This window comes from Arachis ipaensis, chromosome B05 (genome assembly GCF_000816755.2).
Source record: "Arachis ipaensis cultivar K30076 chromosome B05, Araip1.1, whole genome shotgun sequence".
Lineage (NCBI taxonomy): Eukaryota > Viridiplantae > Streptophyta > Magnoliopsida > Fabales > Fabaceae > Arachis > Arachis ipaensis.
This window is the reverse complement of record NC_029789.2, coordinates 145,637,267-145,654,873: the sequence shown is the minus strand read 5'-3', so window position 1 is coordinate 145,654,873 and position 17,607 is coordinate 145,637,267. Positions and strand designations below refer to the sequence as shown.

General features: G+C 34.5%; 2 protein-coding genes across 2 annotated transcripts in view; one reads left to right on the top strand and one right to left on the bottom strand.

Annotated features, from left to right (window-relative positions):
* LOC110262663 (benzyl alcohol O-benzoyltransferase-like) overlaps nucleotides 1–17,607 on the bottom strand; it is a 33,749-nt gene that overhangs the window by 4,627 nt on the left and 11,515 nt on the right. The window lies entirely within an intron of this gene.
* Nucleotides 41–1,733, top strand: LOC107644742 (13-hydroxylupanine O-tigloyltransferase). Its single transcript, XM_016348668.2, has 2 exons — nucleotides 41–1,086; nucleotides 1,185–1,733. Exons 1-2 carry the CDS (start codon nucleotides 167–169, stop codon nucleotides 1,642–1,644), a joined length of 1,380 nt encoding a protein of 459 aa, XP_016204154.1. The 5' UTR covers nucleotides 41–166; the 3' UTR covers nucleotides 1,645–1,733.

Here is a 17,607-nt window from a genome sequence, read left to right as displayed (position 1 = left end):
AAAAGAATAACTTTGATTATTTTTAGGTATAAATAGTTTTTCTCCTTCTACATATTTTTTTCATTTTTCTTTCTCTACCTTGTTAATTGTCTTAATATCAACATCTCAGTTTGTTCATCAAACACGAATATTTGAATTCTTACTATAATTCCAATAAGAACACATAATGGTTCTCCAAAAATCATCCTCATCATCGTCATCATCAATGGTGTTTAAAGTGAGGAGGAACCCAGCGGAACTAGTGGCACCTGCTGGACCCACCCCCAATGAGCTTAAGCTTCTCTCCGACATTGATGACCAACAAAATCTACGCGCCCACTATTCAGTGGTTCAGTTCTTTCCTTATCAACCTTCAATGGCAGGGAAAGACCCTGTCCATGTCATCAGGGAAGCGTTGTCCAAAGCACTTGTGTTCTATTATCCACTTGCCGGAAGGCTTAGGGAAGGCCCTAGGGGAAAACTTGTGGTGGATTGCACTTCCGAAGGTGTACTGTTCATCCAAGCTGATGCCGATGTTACACTTGACCATTTTGGTGTTGACCCTCTGCCTCCATTTCCTTGCTTTGATGAGCTCCTCTTGGATGTTCCATTTTCTGATGATGGAATGATAAACTCTCCGCTGCTGCTTATTCAGGTAACACGTCTCAAATGCGGTGGTTTCATCTTTGCTATACGTGTGAACCACACACTGTGTGATGGATGTGGAATTGGTCAATTCATAAAGGCCATAGCAGAAATCTCCCAAGGTGCATCAAACCCTTCAATTCTCCCAGTGTGGTGTAGGGAGCTTCTTTGTGCCAGAGACCCACCAAGAGTCACATTCATCCACCATGAATACAAACAAGTACCAATTGACAATGATGATAAAACTGTCTTCTTAAAACCCTCCCAAGTTTCCTTCTTCTTTGGTCCCAAAGAGATTGATGCATTGCGGTGCCTCCTCCCTCGTCACCTTGCTCAATCGTCGACTACATTCGATATCCTCACTGCATGCTTGTGGCGTTGTCGTACAGCTGCACTACAATGGAACCCTAATAAGAAGGTTCGATTGATGTACGCTATCAACGCCCGTTTTGAATCTTGCAGGTTAAAATAACTAAGTCTCTGCACACTCCTTTTTATTAAATGAAGGTTACTTTTTTAATTGACTCTGTTGTATTTTGCTAATGCAATTTGTATGATAGGTTTAATCCTCCACTTCCTCAAGGTTATTATGGGAACGCTTTTGTGTTTCCTGCAGCAGTTTGCAGTGTTGGGATGCTATGCCAGCAGCCCTTGAGCTATGCGTTGGAGTTGGTGAAGGAGTCAAAGAAAAAAGCAACAGAGGAATATGTGCACTCTGTTGCGGATCTAATGGCCATTAAAGGAAGACCTGACGTTATTGTAGAAGGGTCTTTGTTAGTGTCAGATATCACAAAATGTGGATTTAGAGAAGTGGATTTCGGATGGGGTAAGGCTTTGTATTCCGGGCTAGCCGACACTGGTGGTCCAGAGGACATTCCCGGTGTCAGCTACTTTGTTCCACATACTAACTCTAAAGGAGAACATGGTAGGGTGCTTTTAATTTGCCTCCCAGAAGAAGCCATCAAAAGGTTTGAGCAAGAGCTTAATAGAATACTTCAGAGTTCAGATCAAGGATACTAAATGAAAATGTGATAAGAAGGTGCTAAGGCACAGCAGATTTTATAGTTTATAATTTGTAGTTAATAATTAGTTATTATTAGTGTTTTTAATGATATAAAATTTTTTTTTTGTTTAAGTGCTGATAAAATTTTAATAAAAGTGTTGGTTTTTTAGTCTTTTTTTTATATGATAAATGGAAAAATTTAAATGTAATGGCAAATATGAAAACTTACTTCCAGAAAATAATTATTGTCACATGGGCTATTGGAGTTAATTGGGAAAAACAAACCTCGAATAAAAAATGATAGCATGGCCAATGAAATAAAAAAAGATATTAAATAATTAAAATGATGCAATAAATAATTGTATTAAATGGTTTGTAACATTTTGCAAAATAATGCAATTTGTAACAAATAATAAATCATCATATTTGTTATGAATAAAAATCTATCCATTCTGCCAAAAAACAAAGCAAATATGAAAAGATTTTTAGTTTTTTGCTTCCATTATGGAGTTTATATTAGGTTTAATTACTCTGTTGTCCTTATAATTTTGCGAAATTTTTAATTAGGTCCCTATACTTTTTTCATTTCAATTGGGTTCTTATACATTAATTTTTTTTTTAATTTAGTCCTTATTAACGTTAAACGTCAAAAAAATGTTAGTGAATTGTGAAATTATTTGTATGCCCTTAGGGACCCAATTAAAAAGAAAAAAAGTATAGAGACCTAATTGAAAATTCGATAAAATTATAAATATTCAATAAAAGATATTCCTATAATCCCTATTCAATGATTCTACAACAAAAAAGACATTCCTATAATCCTTTTTATTTTGTCACTATCATTCTTTTGTTTATTTATATATAAATTATACCAAAAATACTTTCTCTTTTTTTTTAACTTTCAAAATATCTTATCTTAAGAACATACTAAAAAAAAGAAATTGGATAAAATATATCCCCAAAAATATAACAAATTAAATTTTATACAATACAACAAGATAAAGAATTTATTAACGTAACTTTTTCTAAAGAAAGAATTATATATCAGACAGAAGAGTATGTTCTCATTGCTTTGGACTCCACATGTTATTGATGCTTTAGTTCTCACTTTCTTCAAGTACCAGATACCTGCTCCAATTCCAAATGTCCCAGCAATCGAAATGCCAGTTATTGTTCTTGCAGATACAACACATTACCCTCATTTTCAACTTGAAAAAGTTTGCTATGAACAATAATCAATACACCACTTCAATTGGCAGTAACAACCTGTAATTACACGTGCCTCGTATTGTACTGTACAACATTATAATCTGTAAAATAACATACAAAATCCAATTCATGATCATTACTTTACTAAAAGGGCAGAATTATATTATTGAGGTTGTAAGATACATTTGCAATGAGTAGTGAAATTTTCATTCTCACAAAGGCACATGAAACTCTCTGTCTATATATCAAATCCACAAGTTCCACCTATTTTTCATTACTTTACCATTCTATTATATGATGATAAAAATATAACTAAAGATAAGGACATCAATCCACATAACACAATGGAGGGCAATTAAATAGATAAACATAAGCATGGTTCAACAGTATATACCTCAACTTTAATGGCTCTAAATCCGAATCTAAAATTCCCTTCAACTCCAACAAGTCAATTGGAACAAGCAACTGCAGCCACAAGTTTGCCTTGGAAATAGATAGACCAAGGATTACTCACTGCAGCAATAAACGCGATTTTAGAACCACTGTCAAACGGAATAAACCGTAAATTTGTCTTGAAAATCTCTCACGACCTGGGCAGCAGGATAGGGACCACGATCTCTGAGAGTTCTGTATGCCTCTATGACAATGATCAATTAAACTCATAATCAATTAATAATAGATAAAATACATAATCAGAACTCATAATCAATTCAACTCTCTCAAAGGCATTTAATCAAACACCTTATCTCCAATCTCACCTCTTTTCTTATTTCTAACATAATCAATTAATTACAGATAAAATACATAATCAGAATTCATTATCAAAATTTTTTAACCCAATCAAAACTAATTTTAGCAAACTAAGCTTCACAACTAGATCAATTGGTTCTCCTTGTCATTCAGGATGCTGGTTACCTAATCAAATAAAGTCAAATTACATACAACCAGCAACCAAAAATAAGCATAAGTAAAATTAGAGGTATTTAACAATCAATATTTCTCAACATTGTACCAGAAGCATTAGAATCAGGAGAGGATGCCGTTTGACTACTAGTTGTTTTAAGCATAACATTTCTCCCGTTCTTAGTGTAGTGGGAGGAAGACATTATTGAGAAGAATTATTACCCAACACAGACAGAAACCCACATGTTCATTTTACTCCCGATCTTTGCAATTCAAACAAATGAAAACCATCTGACTGATTTCCTTCCCACATGCCACCTGGTCCCTTCATCTCCTCCGATCCAACAGTTGAAAAACTAAAACAAAATTCAATTATCACCTGTTGTTGCAGAACCAGTCCAGACAGTAAAACGGAGTCGAGGAGTGGCAATTCGAGACAAGGCACCCGAGGCGCGGTGAGACAAGGCAGGACGAGGGAATGCAATAGGCAAGGCGGACGAGCGGAGCAGAACAGAGCACCCGTGGGCGACGCAGAGGGACGACGACCACCTAGCGACGAACGACGACGACGCCATGGAAGACGGCAGCAGAGTGCGATGGAGGAGAAATCCAATCGGGAACTTAGGAGAATAACTTAGGGGTAGTTAGAGTTCTCATATTCTGGGGGGACAAAATTGAAAGGGTATTTTTGGTATTTCAAAAAAATAGAGATGTTTTTAATTAGGTTTTTTAACCAAATTATGAGAATATTCGATTTTTTGATGGAATATTCTGTTATTTCAAACGGTTTTATGACGATAGGGACTAAATTATTTAATAAAATAATTTTTTAATAAAATTATTTAAATTATATGGTGAGATATTACATGATTCGAATTACGCATAGGGAAGTTCGAATTACTCTGATTCAAATTATATGATGAACAATTCGAATTCTATACAATACTCTTCTGCCCATTCTTGATAGCTCATGAATATTTTTTAATAAATTTATTTAAATTATACCACAAAAAATATTTTATTCTATGCAAAATAATTTAAAAATTGGCTTAAAAGATGTTAGAAGTACTATAAAAATTTGTAATGTCCTAATGACTTAGGACATTAAAGAAATACTCCACATAGTCACTAATAATTTAGAAATGAAAGAAAATATTTTATTCCATACAAAATAATTAAAAAATATATTTTATTTCATACGTTAAAAAAAAGCTAACAAAATATTTAATTACGAGACTTCTTTAAAATATTAATGAGCTATCAATTCGAATTCCATACAATACTTTTCTGTCCATTTTTAATAGTTCATGAATATTTTTTAATTAATTTTTTTAATAAATTATTAATTTTTTTAATAAATTTTTTAATAAATTTTTTTTAATAAATTATTAATTTTTTAACAGCATAATTCAAATTATACCATGAATTATTGTGTGTGTAATTCGAACCAAGCTAGTTCGAATTATGTGTGTGCATGTGTTTGTGTATAATTCGAACCAAGCTGGTTCGAATTATGTAGAAATAGAGTTCGAACCAAGCTGGTTTGAACTACATATAAACGTACATTGGTGGATTCATGAAGCAATTTTCGTTTTGGCTTATTCATGTAAATTATTTTCTCCCTTGACTTATTTTTGTTTTTTACCCAATTTTATATGTATTTAATTACATAATATTACATTAATAAAAAAAAATATTTTTAAAAACACAAATCATCTAATAAATTAGAGATTATTGGACATATTAGGAATATTATTGGCCAAAATAATACTAGGTAGTATTATAGACAATAAATAAAAGATGATTTTTTTAAAATTTATGGTAATTTTATGGGTTATTTACCCTTACTTAGGTGTTATCATTGTAACACCCTAAGTTATATCCTATCTTTGAGGGTCTTTAAATAAGGTGCCACACTCGATAGAGAAAGAGACTGAACTTTATCGTTATGTAAGGAAGGGAGGAAGTGCGCGTGAAGAGGAAAACAAGTAGTACTAAAACGATAATAAATATGAAATAATAAACTTATCCATGAGTACGGTTCAAAATAAAATGCTTAGAGGTAATTAAACAAAGAAAAGAAACTAATATGTCCTAACTAATTTCGTCGAAGAAGCTCCCATACTTGTGTCATATCCTATCCTTGATCAGGACCCTTCAGTTATTCACGAATCGAGGTATCAGTGGTTTTCCTCCAACATCTTTTCGCGCAGTGAAGATCTGGTTCCGTTGTGTGGGATGAACTAGGACTTGACGGCAGCTGGGGTTCTCCTTACACGAACTCTCGACCTAAGTAGATAGTTTGGATAACGGTAGTCGTGGTCGTAACTACCCACGCGCTGCTTTGAGGGGGTCATACTCAGAAGTTACCTTCGGGGGCATTGCGTCGTCTCTATCTGCTGTGCCATGTTCCTCTGGAGACAGTATGGTAAAAGAAAAAGGGATGAGAACCTAACGTCTCAGTAGGAGTGCTATGCAACACCTCCATATCTATCTCCATCCCACGTGCGGAATTTTAAAAGAAAGTCGTACGATATGACATGTAATATGTACCTCTTGTAAAGCGTAAAACATATAGGTAAAAAGGAAAGAACATAGAAAGAATAGAAGGATAACATCTTAAGTAACATCAACATATTCATAAATAAATCTTAAAAAAACATAAAAAATCAAACTCATTCATGCTTTATCCTTTCTTAACTTATAATTTTTATGGAAGGTATTGAGCTCAAACCGGTATAAAATGAGAGTCCCCTTCCCTTAACGAAGGTTCTTATCTCGAATGTCTTGGCGATCACCTTCCTTTATCGAAAGATCATTTCAATCGATCACCCTCCCTTACCGAGGGATCATCTCGATATCTTGTCTTTGGGGGTCACCTTCCCTTACCGAAGGATCATTCCTCAGTTTAATTTACAATTAGGTTTGTTTAAACATACACGAGAGAAAAATCATATAAGAAGAGATCATGCAAGAAAATGGACAATTATGATGATAAAGGGATATATGAAAATCATGAGACTCTAGCATATGTATGGATTTTCTAATTAAAAGATCTTGGTAATATAATAGCATGGATTGAAAGAGGTCATATCAAAGTACAGAAAATAGGGCATTTTAAATAATTGCACAAAATATTAAAGAAGTTATGTATTCTCGATCCTAAAGGAATAATATAATGGTGCAAACGATCATATAAGCGTACATAATAAGAATAGGGTATATTAAATATTTGAATAAAATATTATAAGAAAGCATGTACTCTTAACCTTAAAGGAATAATGATATAAGAGATCACATAAATGCACATAATAGAATAGGATATATTAAATATTTGAATAAAATATTAAGAAAGCATGTACTCTTGACTTTAAAGGAGTAATAATAACATAATGATATAACAGGTCACATAGATGCACATAATAGAATAGGGTATATTAAATATTTAAATAAAATATTATAAATAATAATATAATAATATAAGAGATCACATATATGCATATAATAGAATATGGTATGTTGAACAAGACATTATAAGAAGGTATGTACTTTTGGCCCTAAGGGAATATTAATAATATAATAATATAGGGGATTGAATAAGCATTAAAGAAGGCATGTACTCTCGACCTAAGGGAATATTAACAATATAATAATATGAAAGAGCATAAAATGAGTATAGTAAATAGTTGAATGAACATCATAAGGAGACATATACTAATGATTCAAGAAGACATGAATGACATGATGGACAAACATGATCAACATGAATAAATGATGAGTGAAAGATAATTAATGCCATGATAACATTCGTGAATGGAAGAAAATAAAAATGGAACATAACACATGCCAAGCATTAAAAAAATATAATTCCCTACTCTTTTTCCTAATGCTTCTTCGAGCTTGCCTCTTGTGTTTGCACACAGAATATTATTTCTTTGTAGAGAGAGAAGTGAGAGGATTAGTATTTGAGAGGAGTGATTTTCTACTTATGGGTGCTCCCCTATTTATATACATTTGGGGATAGGGTGGTTGGGATATTTTAAATTTTAAATGGAGGGTGATTACTAGGTTCCTATCCATAAATTCAAAATTCTAAGCTTATCTTCTAACTGATTTTCAAATTTCGAATTTAATTTTGTTTCTAGAAGGGGTGGTTGTTACATTATCACCCCCATAAAAAAAAAGAATTTGTCCCCAAATTCTACATCCTAATTTGGTCGATAAAGGTTATTAGTAGGATGCATAGTGATTTGGACATGGGTTAGCTAATCTTACTAGTAACGGAGAGAGATATGAACGAAAGAGAAGCACCAGTATCATCTAGGATGGTTAAAAGATTCCATTAATTGTACATTTACCCTCGATTCGATCTTCCGACTCGTGGACTTCCTCGCTGCTGAGGGCAAAGACTCGCCCTTGACGCTGTGGTGGATTGGCAGGGGGTGGAAGGACTGCTGGGCATTTCCTGGCGATATGCTACGGCTGAAAACACTGGAAGCAGACATTTTGTCCGGCAAGGCACCTACCCCTATGTTGCTTCCCACATGAAGCACACTCCTTGAGTTCGGTGGTCTTTGGTGAGGCATCAGTGGGAGGTTTCTGGCGATCCGTGCCCTGTTGAGGTTGCCTTCCTGTAGGTTTCTCAAGAAAGACCTTCTTCTGCGGTGGCTGCTGAGATGATTCTTGATTAAGTTGCCTTTTCTTGAAAGCCTCACTTCTTTCCAACACTAGTTTTTTGGTGCATTCTTCGATCACTTGGCACTTGCTAACGAGGGAGGAGAACTCCCAGATTTCCAGTGGGGCTATAGCGGTTAGGACTTCTGCCCTGAGCCCTCCTTGATACTTCATACACTTCCACTTTTCATCTGGATTAGCCTTATACATGGCGGAAAATTTGCAGAGTCTCTTGAACTTCTCTGTGTACTCTGCAATACTCATCCTATCTTACCTCAGCTGAAGAAACTCCATCTCCTTGGACTCTCGAACAGAAAGGGAAAAGTATTTCTTGTAGAAAGCTTCTTTGAAGGTAGCCCAACTGATATCTGTTCCGGCATCCTCCAACAACCGTCTTGCTCCATCCCACCAGAACTCGGCATCAGCTTTGAGCATGAAGGTAGCGTAGCTCACTTGCTGCTCCTCAGTGCATGGAAAAATTGTGAATACCTTTTCCAATTCTATCAGCCATTCTTCTGCCATATCAGGGTCGAGGGCTCTACGGAACTCAGGCGGACCAATCTTCTTGAAGTCAGCAAAAGTTGTACGGGTCTGTCCCACCTCCAACCTGGAAATATTGGGATCCTTGTCCCTAGTGGATAGTTGTTGGACCATCAGAGTGGTGGCTTGGGCCTGCTCCTTCATTGCCTTGGCCATCTCCTTCATGTGCTTTGCTAGGTGTGATGAGCTCGAGCTCGAGCCACGTGGGCGTCCACGGCTTGCCATAGGTTTCTTGTTCAAGGATAACCATAGGGAGAAGTTTTATTAGTCATACCTCATAAGATAGGATCCCTAAGATCGACTTTGCTCTGATACCATTAATGTAACACCCTAAGTTATATCCTATCTTTGAGGGTCTTTAAATAAGGTGCCACACTCGATAGAGAAAGAGACTGAACTTTATCGTTATGCAAGGAAGGAAGTGCGCGTGAAGAGGAAAACAAGTAGTACTAAAACGATAATAAATATGAAATAATAAACTTATCCATGAGTACGGTTCAAAATAAAATGCTTAGAGGTAATTAAACAAAGAAAAGAAACTAATATGTCCTAACTAATTTCGTCGAAGAAGCTCCCATACTTGTGTCATATCCTATCCTTGATCAGGACCCTTCAGTTATTCACGAATCGAGGTATCAGTGGTTTTTCTCCAACATCTTTTCGCACAGTGAAGATCTGGTTCCGTTGTGTGGGATGAACTAGGACTTGACGGCAGCTGGGGTTCTCCTTCCACGAACTCTCGACCTAAGTAGATAGTTTGGAGCATGGTAGTCGTGGTCGTAACTACCCACGTGCTGCTTTGAGAGAGTCATACTCAGAAGTTACCTTCGGGGGCACTGCGTCGTCTCTATCCGCTGTGCCATGTTCCTCTGGAGACAGTATGGGAAAAGAAAAAGGGATGAGAACCTAACGTCTCAGTAGGAGTGCTATTCAATACCTCCATATCTATCTCCAGCCCACGTGCGGAATTTTAAAAGAAAGTCGTACGATATGGCATGTAATATGTACCTCTTGTAAAGCGTAAAACATATAGGTAAAAAGGAAAGAACATGGAAAGAATAGAAGGATAACATCTTAAGTAACATCAACATAATCATAAATAAATCTTAAAAAAACATAAAAAATCAAACTCATTCATGCTTTCTCCTTTCTTAACTTATAATTTTTATGGAAGGTATTGAGCTCAAACCGGTATAAAATGAGAGTCCCCTTCCCTTACCGAAGGTTCTTATCTCGAATGTCTTGGCGATCACCTTCCCTTACCGAAGGATCATCTCGATCGATCACCCTCCCTTACCGAGGGATCATCTCGATATCTTGTCTTTGGGGGTCACCTTCCCTTACCGAAGGATCATTCCCTCAGTTCAATTTACAATTAGGTTTGTTTAAACATACACGAGAGAAAAATCATATAAGAAGAGATCATGCAAGAAAATGGACAATTACGATGATAAAGGGATATATGAAAATCATGAGACTCTAGCATATGTATGAATTTTCTAATTAAAAGATCTTGGTAATATAATAGCATGGATTGAAAGAGGTCATATCAAAGTACAGAAAATAGGACATTTTAAATAATTGCACAAAATATTAAAGAAGTTATGTATTCTCGATCCTAAAGGAATAATATAATGGTGCAAACGATCATATAAGTGTACATAATAAGAATAGGGTATATTAAATATTTGAATAAAATATTATAAGAAAGCATGTACTCTTAACCTTAAAGGAATAATGATATAAGAGATCACATAGATGCACATAATAGAATAGGATATATTAAATATTTGAATAAAATATTAAGAAAGCATGTACTCTTGACTTTAAAGGAGTAATAATAACATAATGATATAATAGGTCACATAGATGCACATAATAGAATAGGGTATATTAATTATTTAAATAAAATATTATAAATAATAATATAATAATATAAGAGATCACATATATGCATATAATAGAATATGGTATGTTGAACAAAACATTATAAGAAGGCATGTACTCTCGACCTAAGGGAATATTAACAATATAATCATATGAAAGAACACAAAATGAGTATAGTAAATAGTTGAATGAACATCATAAGGAGACATATACTAATGATTCAAGAAGACATGAATGACATGATGGACAGACATAATCAACATGAATAAATGATGAGTGAAAGATAATTAATGCCATGATAACATTCGTGAATGGAAGAAAATAAAAATAGAACATAACACATGCCAAGCATTAAAAAAACATAATTCCCTACTCTTTTTCCTAATGCTTCTTCAAGCTTGCCTCTTGTGTTTGCACACAGAATATTATTTCTTTGTAGAGAGAGAAGTGAGAGGATTAGTATTTGAGAGGAGTAATTTTTTACCTATGGGTGCTCCCCTATTTATATACATTTGGGGATAGGGTGGTTGAGATATTTTAAATTTCAAATGGAGTGTGGTTACTAGGTTCCTATCCATAAATTCAAAATTCTAAGCTTATCTCCTAACTGATTTTCAAATTTCGAATTTAATTTTGTTTCTAGAAGGGGTGGTTGTTACAATCATCACCGCCATTGATCAAAAAAAAAATTTTAAAGCTTTATTAATTGATTCATTAAATATTTTCACACTGCATTGTATTCTATGTTATTTACATTATACCACATAACGTATATGTATTCCAATATGAATGAGTGCAATGTGCAAATAGTTGAATTTTATCAAATATTTCAAAATTAAGAAGTTTTATTGAATTAGTCAAATCCAAACCCTCGTTGGAAGACCCCCTGCTTCTTCCTCTACCTCATGCGTCTGTATGCTTTGGTGACTCACCGGTAGGGTTAAGCTAATCTTAAACCCTCGAAGATGCTGCCTCATTCTTCTTCTTCTAGTGGCGACTCACTGCAAAACCCTATCGAAATATCCTTGTAAGGCCCACTGCTTCTTCTTCTATCTAATGCATTTTTATTTTTCGGTGACTCACCGGCAAGGGTAAGTTCATCCTCGAATACCCTTCCCACTGGTTCTTCTTCTAGCTCATGCATTTCTTTTTTTCGGTGACTCACCGGCAGGGTTAAGTTTTATCGAATCCCTCAAATTAAAGACCGTAACTTGTCCCCTCCCTGGCCAGGAACCGGCAACCGGAATCTAAAACCCTCTCCAAAAATCCTTGTAAGGCCTACTGCTTCTTCTAGCTCATGCGTTTGTATTTTTTCAAATTTCACTACCAATTTTGCATTATTTGTTCTGTTACTCACTTTCTATAATCACTGTTCATGGAAGAATATTGTTTCAATTTCGAATACAGTAGTTGATCATAGTTGTTCATGGTGGTGTTAAATGTTAATTAGATTGATGGCCACTGATGCATGCTCCTCAAACACGAGACGAAGCAGAGGTGGAGACGGCGAACAACACGAACTCAAAGCTGGATATGCAACCTCATGTTCGCTGCAACTTGGGGATGTAAAAGATGGTATGGCCCCAAAATGCTTCTGCAAAAAATATACCATCTGTTACATGTCGAAGACAAGCACCAACCCGGATAGACTATTTTTTGGATGCCCGTTGCTAAAGGTAAGCAAGCAATTCTTCATGTATGCGTACTAAATTTATGCTAAAATTGGGTTAAATTTTGAATTTTTGGAATGGAGGTTTAGATTATAGATTTTGGTGATTTTGCCTGGCTCAAGTTGTTGTGGATGTGATTTTGAATTGTTGAAAATGGCTTGACAATTGGATATAAAAATAATTTAATTCCATTAGCAGTTTGCTGTTGAATTGGGTTGATTTTGTATATGATTTGATATTGGAGCTAGTTAATTTTGAAGAACGATTGAGAATTGGAAAAAAGTTGATTTATTGGAAATAGACCTACCAGATTAATACATTGATTTTGACATGATTTGACATCGAACCTGATCTGATATAAAAAATTGTTTAAAAATTAGAAAGAATTTTTGAAATTTAGAGTTTAGGGATTAATTACAGTGATATATGTGGATTAGATTGAATTGGAGTGTTTTGTACCACCATACATTCATTGTGTTCTATTCGATTTAGGTGACACAACCACATTGCAAATTCTTTGTGTGGGTTGATGACCACATTGTAAGAGTCAGAGGGGTGGAGCCAACAAGGGCATTGGGTGACAGCAAGCCGAATGATGTTGAAGAACATTCGAGACTGGAGAACTTAATTGCTGATGTAGAGGAAATAATAGTAAACCTAGAGAAAATATTGAAGAAAAAGAGTAGAGAAGCAGAGTTGAAGAAAAAGAATAGAGAAGCAGCTGTAAGAGAGAAAGAGGCTTCATCAACAAAGTCGAATGATTAGATCAAAATCAGAAGCACAAGCACCTCTAATAGGTTCAGAAACTTAACAATAATTTCCATCTTTGTTCTGTTTGTCGAAGACAAGACCATGACATCATTATTAAATTACTGTAGGGTGACGAAAGATCAATGATGATTCTTTGTTTGGAGATAGTTTGAGGCAATTACGTTATCTATGATAGTTTGTGAATTTTTCTTTTCAGATGTAAAGACAAAACTGTTTGAAAATTTAAAAAAAATTGTGATGTGGTTTCATGACATAAACTTTCTTTGACAAAGGTAAGAGGGTTGGAAATTGATTATGTATATAGTGACGTGTTCTTTTTTTACCTATATATATATATATGTGTGTGTGTGTGTGTGTGTGTGTGTGTGTTATTGTATATATTTTTGAGTTGTGAGTTAGGTATCCAAGTTCATCTATAATTTCAATAGCATATAAAGGCTATTATCTTTTACTAACTTGTCCAAATACCAGAAATAATATTTTTTCAACTGACTTGAAAACTTAACATTGCAATTATCTGATAATTTAATGTTTTACAATTCTGTAAGAGTAGCAAGAAAAAATTTGATAAAATAGACAGATTATTTGGTGACCCCATGACATAAATCATCTAGTCACCACAATAGATAATTGACACTCGAATGGGGTCTTCATTACTCTAGTATATCACCAAATGTGTCAACGATTTGTTTTTCTTCCGATATAGTAATATTCAATGAGTGTATAGCTTATTGCAGGTCTTACTATGTAAGGGTTAGGTTGGGTCATCGTCCAACATAGTAGTGGTATCGACAATTGTTTTCATGACACCTGTGGTCATCATGTAAGTTTATTTTCTAACTTATTTCAAGTAGTTTCTTAAATGCTTGTTTATATATCGTCATTTTTTGTGGAATCGTGTTACATAGTAAGGTATAGATCGAATTTTATGTGCATAGTAAGATAAATTATATCAACCGTGTCGATTCATCATCATCCCCATTGAATTCTTGTTAGGAATTAAGGTGTAATATAGTTGAGGAGTTGGTATTCCATATTTTTCTCTCTAGTGTTAGTTACTTTAATTAAGGGAACATTTAGTCTTTTTGACATGCTTGGGATTGGGCTCGGTGAACTAACCTGAAAAAATATTTATTTTTTGGTAGTTTAAGTCACTCTAAAAGTAAAGTGGGCTACCAACCAAATGAGCTAGCTACAAAAAAAAAAATTAATGTACATGAGTAGAGAATTCAGCAAGTGGCTTAATGCAGCAAGTGGCTTGAAACCGGTTAAGCCGTACTTTTCTGGAATTTTAAGCCCAAGTAAAGTGCAATATGTTTCTCCAGGTAACTATTTTATCCATTCATGTATATGTCTAGTAATTGCAGCCACTTATCCTGCTCATTTTTTGTTTGAATACCATTTTTTGGTAGAATATTCTCGTAAAATGTTTGTTGGTTAGTTGAGTTTGATACATAGTTTGTCTATGTTAACTTGATATTTGTCCTCTAATCTATATACTAGGATGGTTAGGAATAGAATAACACCATTATAAATCACCTATAATAGAAGAACACTACAGGACACATCGAATTAGATAGAATGAAGTTGTTATGTAACCATTTCTTTTAGTTATACGGTCTTTAAACCAATGTAAAATATACACAACAAGTGAATTAATTAAAAGTTAAACTCAAATCAAGCAATCGATTCGATAAAAAAATTAGAAGTAACGAATATTATATCAAATAATTAAGAAATAAGATATCCAAAAAATAACCACACAGATGTCCAATCAGAAGATTTAACATAGATGTTCAATAAAGTTGCACAATACATTAAATCCAACTCTCACTTATTTCTACACTAGAAACATTTCTTCAAAATACTTGAGTGTAGACCTAACTGTTATCAGGTGTGGCATTTCTAGGGTTTGCCAGGCTCTCCTCACCAATAGATTTCTAGTTTCATGTTCAATGTCATATTCTGTCAACACAAGTTCTCTGTACCTGGAATTGATGAGTAACTCTCTTTTCTTTGAATTGTTAACTAACAGAATTAGATTATCATCCACAAATAGTATTGAATTTTCCCTGATGCTTTGACTCCTAAACCTGTAGTATTGCTCTAATATTTTGTTTCTACCAACATCCTCATTCAAGTGCCAAATTGAGGCGACATAACCAAATTCATTGTGTGTATGAGCGATGAGTGCAAGTTTGTCCTTGTAGGCTAGTAAATTGTGAACGGTATATATTGCACCTATTGGAATAGAGACCTTGCTAAAGGATTCATGTTCGATACTGTAACATAAAATAGACTTGGGTGTAGCATAACTATCTCCTGTAACAGTAATCCAATGTGCATGACCGTTATGAAAAACAGAGTTAGCGTCTACTTTTTCGACACCAGGCAGACAATTAACAGCGTGAAACCATGTAGAACGCATTGAACAATATCTAGAGAAAAAAACGTAGGCATTAGCTATGTCCATTTTGCACATATGTATGATGTTGTATACATCTGTATTTGGGACATAACCGAAACCATAAATTGGAAAATATGACCTACCGTGGTCCCTGTGGGGGTCTGAAATTTTTCTAGAGCATTTTGTCGTTGAATTCCATACCAGAAGTGATGTGTCGTCTTGGTCCCAGGAGAACTTGAAACATATGTTACCGTTTGACACTCCGACAATACGAAACCACCCATGGATGCCAACTCCGAAAGGTTGCTGAACATGCACTTGTTCTCCCGAAAATGCATTCAATATAACTAGTGAATCTGAACCCATTAACAGTAGTGAGTATCCAACATGAAACAAGACATGTTGATCTAACACAATCTACCTTCGCATGTGTTGTATGCATGTCTCTAGTTGGCTAAGGCATTTGAGCCAGAATTTAGTTAAGCACATACATCTCCCTACAACTTTGGCACTGCTTTGCAAGAAGATTTCTTGCAACAGTTCATCCGGAATAACTGGTAACAGAAGATAATTTAGTTTGAATTCACTCATTTTTTCTCTAGGCACGGTTGGTAGTGTTGTTTTTTGCTATGTCAATGTTTGATGTAGTTTATTTGCTTGAAGTCCATGGTTGTTTTATAAGGAATGAACTTAAAAGTATCTAAGAGATTAATTGTGTGAGATGTTGCATCCAATCAAAATTGAGTTGGAAGAATTTATTCTCGACTACTAACGTTTTTTCTTCGCCTATGCGAGCACATATTAATTCTGTGGGAGTTCCAATATTCTTGTTTCAATTATCTTTGATTTTTTGTTTTTAAATTTTGCACTGGCTAAAATGTTTTCTTGTTGAATAGAAATGCATGCAAATGACTTCTATTTATTTCCTGCATGTGTCTTTATTTTGCTATGTGAGTTACTAATCGGACCTGCATATTAATTTAGTTTTCTTTTTAACTTGATTTCCAAAATTTCTTTAAATAACAGTAGAGGGTATTATTACTTTCTCGTGTTTTTTATTTTTTAAAAAAATTGTAGATCCAAATTCACAATTTCTAATAAATTGTATGGTCCAAGTACAACATCACACCTTTATAACCCGTCATCCTAAAAATACCATTTCACTCTCAATATAATAATTTTTGCAGATTCTGTTCACTCTTTAGAATAATTTTGCATTGCCTAATTAGGTTGTTACCATTGGCACTCAATCATCCATGTAGCCCCTAAATACCACAATCTTGTCTTGCACATGAAAAATCCTTTTGTTAAAATCATTTCTTATCGTTTTTGGACTTGTCAAATTTTTTTCACCATCAAATAGCTTGTATGACAGTTAATATTTTTTTTATAATAATGGACCCAAAGATCATTGTGGACGTCTGATATGTAGAATAACTATAATCGCCTTACTTGTACAAAAAAAAAAAACTTTAATGGCCGTACACTTCTTAGCCCCAATACTACTTGCAAAAAATCAGAGTACGCAAAATATGGCGTATAGGAGTAAGCCAAAACCACATTTTTTATAACATGACAATTTACATTAATAAAGCCAAAGTTATCAAATATACTACGAACCCAATAATTCTATAACATATTGTCCACAAAATTAAATATATACAAGAAGTTAGTCACAAAAACCCATCGAAATATTTCTACAAAACATGAGTGCATAATAGATTATTAACAATTCTAGATAATGATATGCTGGTCTGACCTGTGGTTATCCCTGGTTGACGGATGACTTGGAAGAATCAGACGACTCGGAAGAATCAGACGAGGCAGTTCCTCGCTTCCTCTTGTTAGGTCCAACCACTGCCATGCCCCCTTGTTGACGATTGTTGATCCTGTAATAAAGTAAATGAATGAATATATAA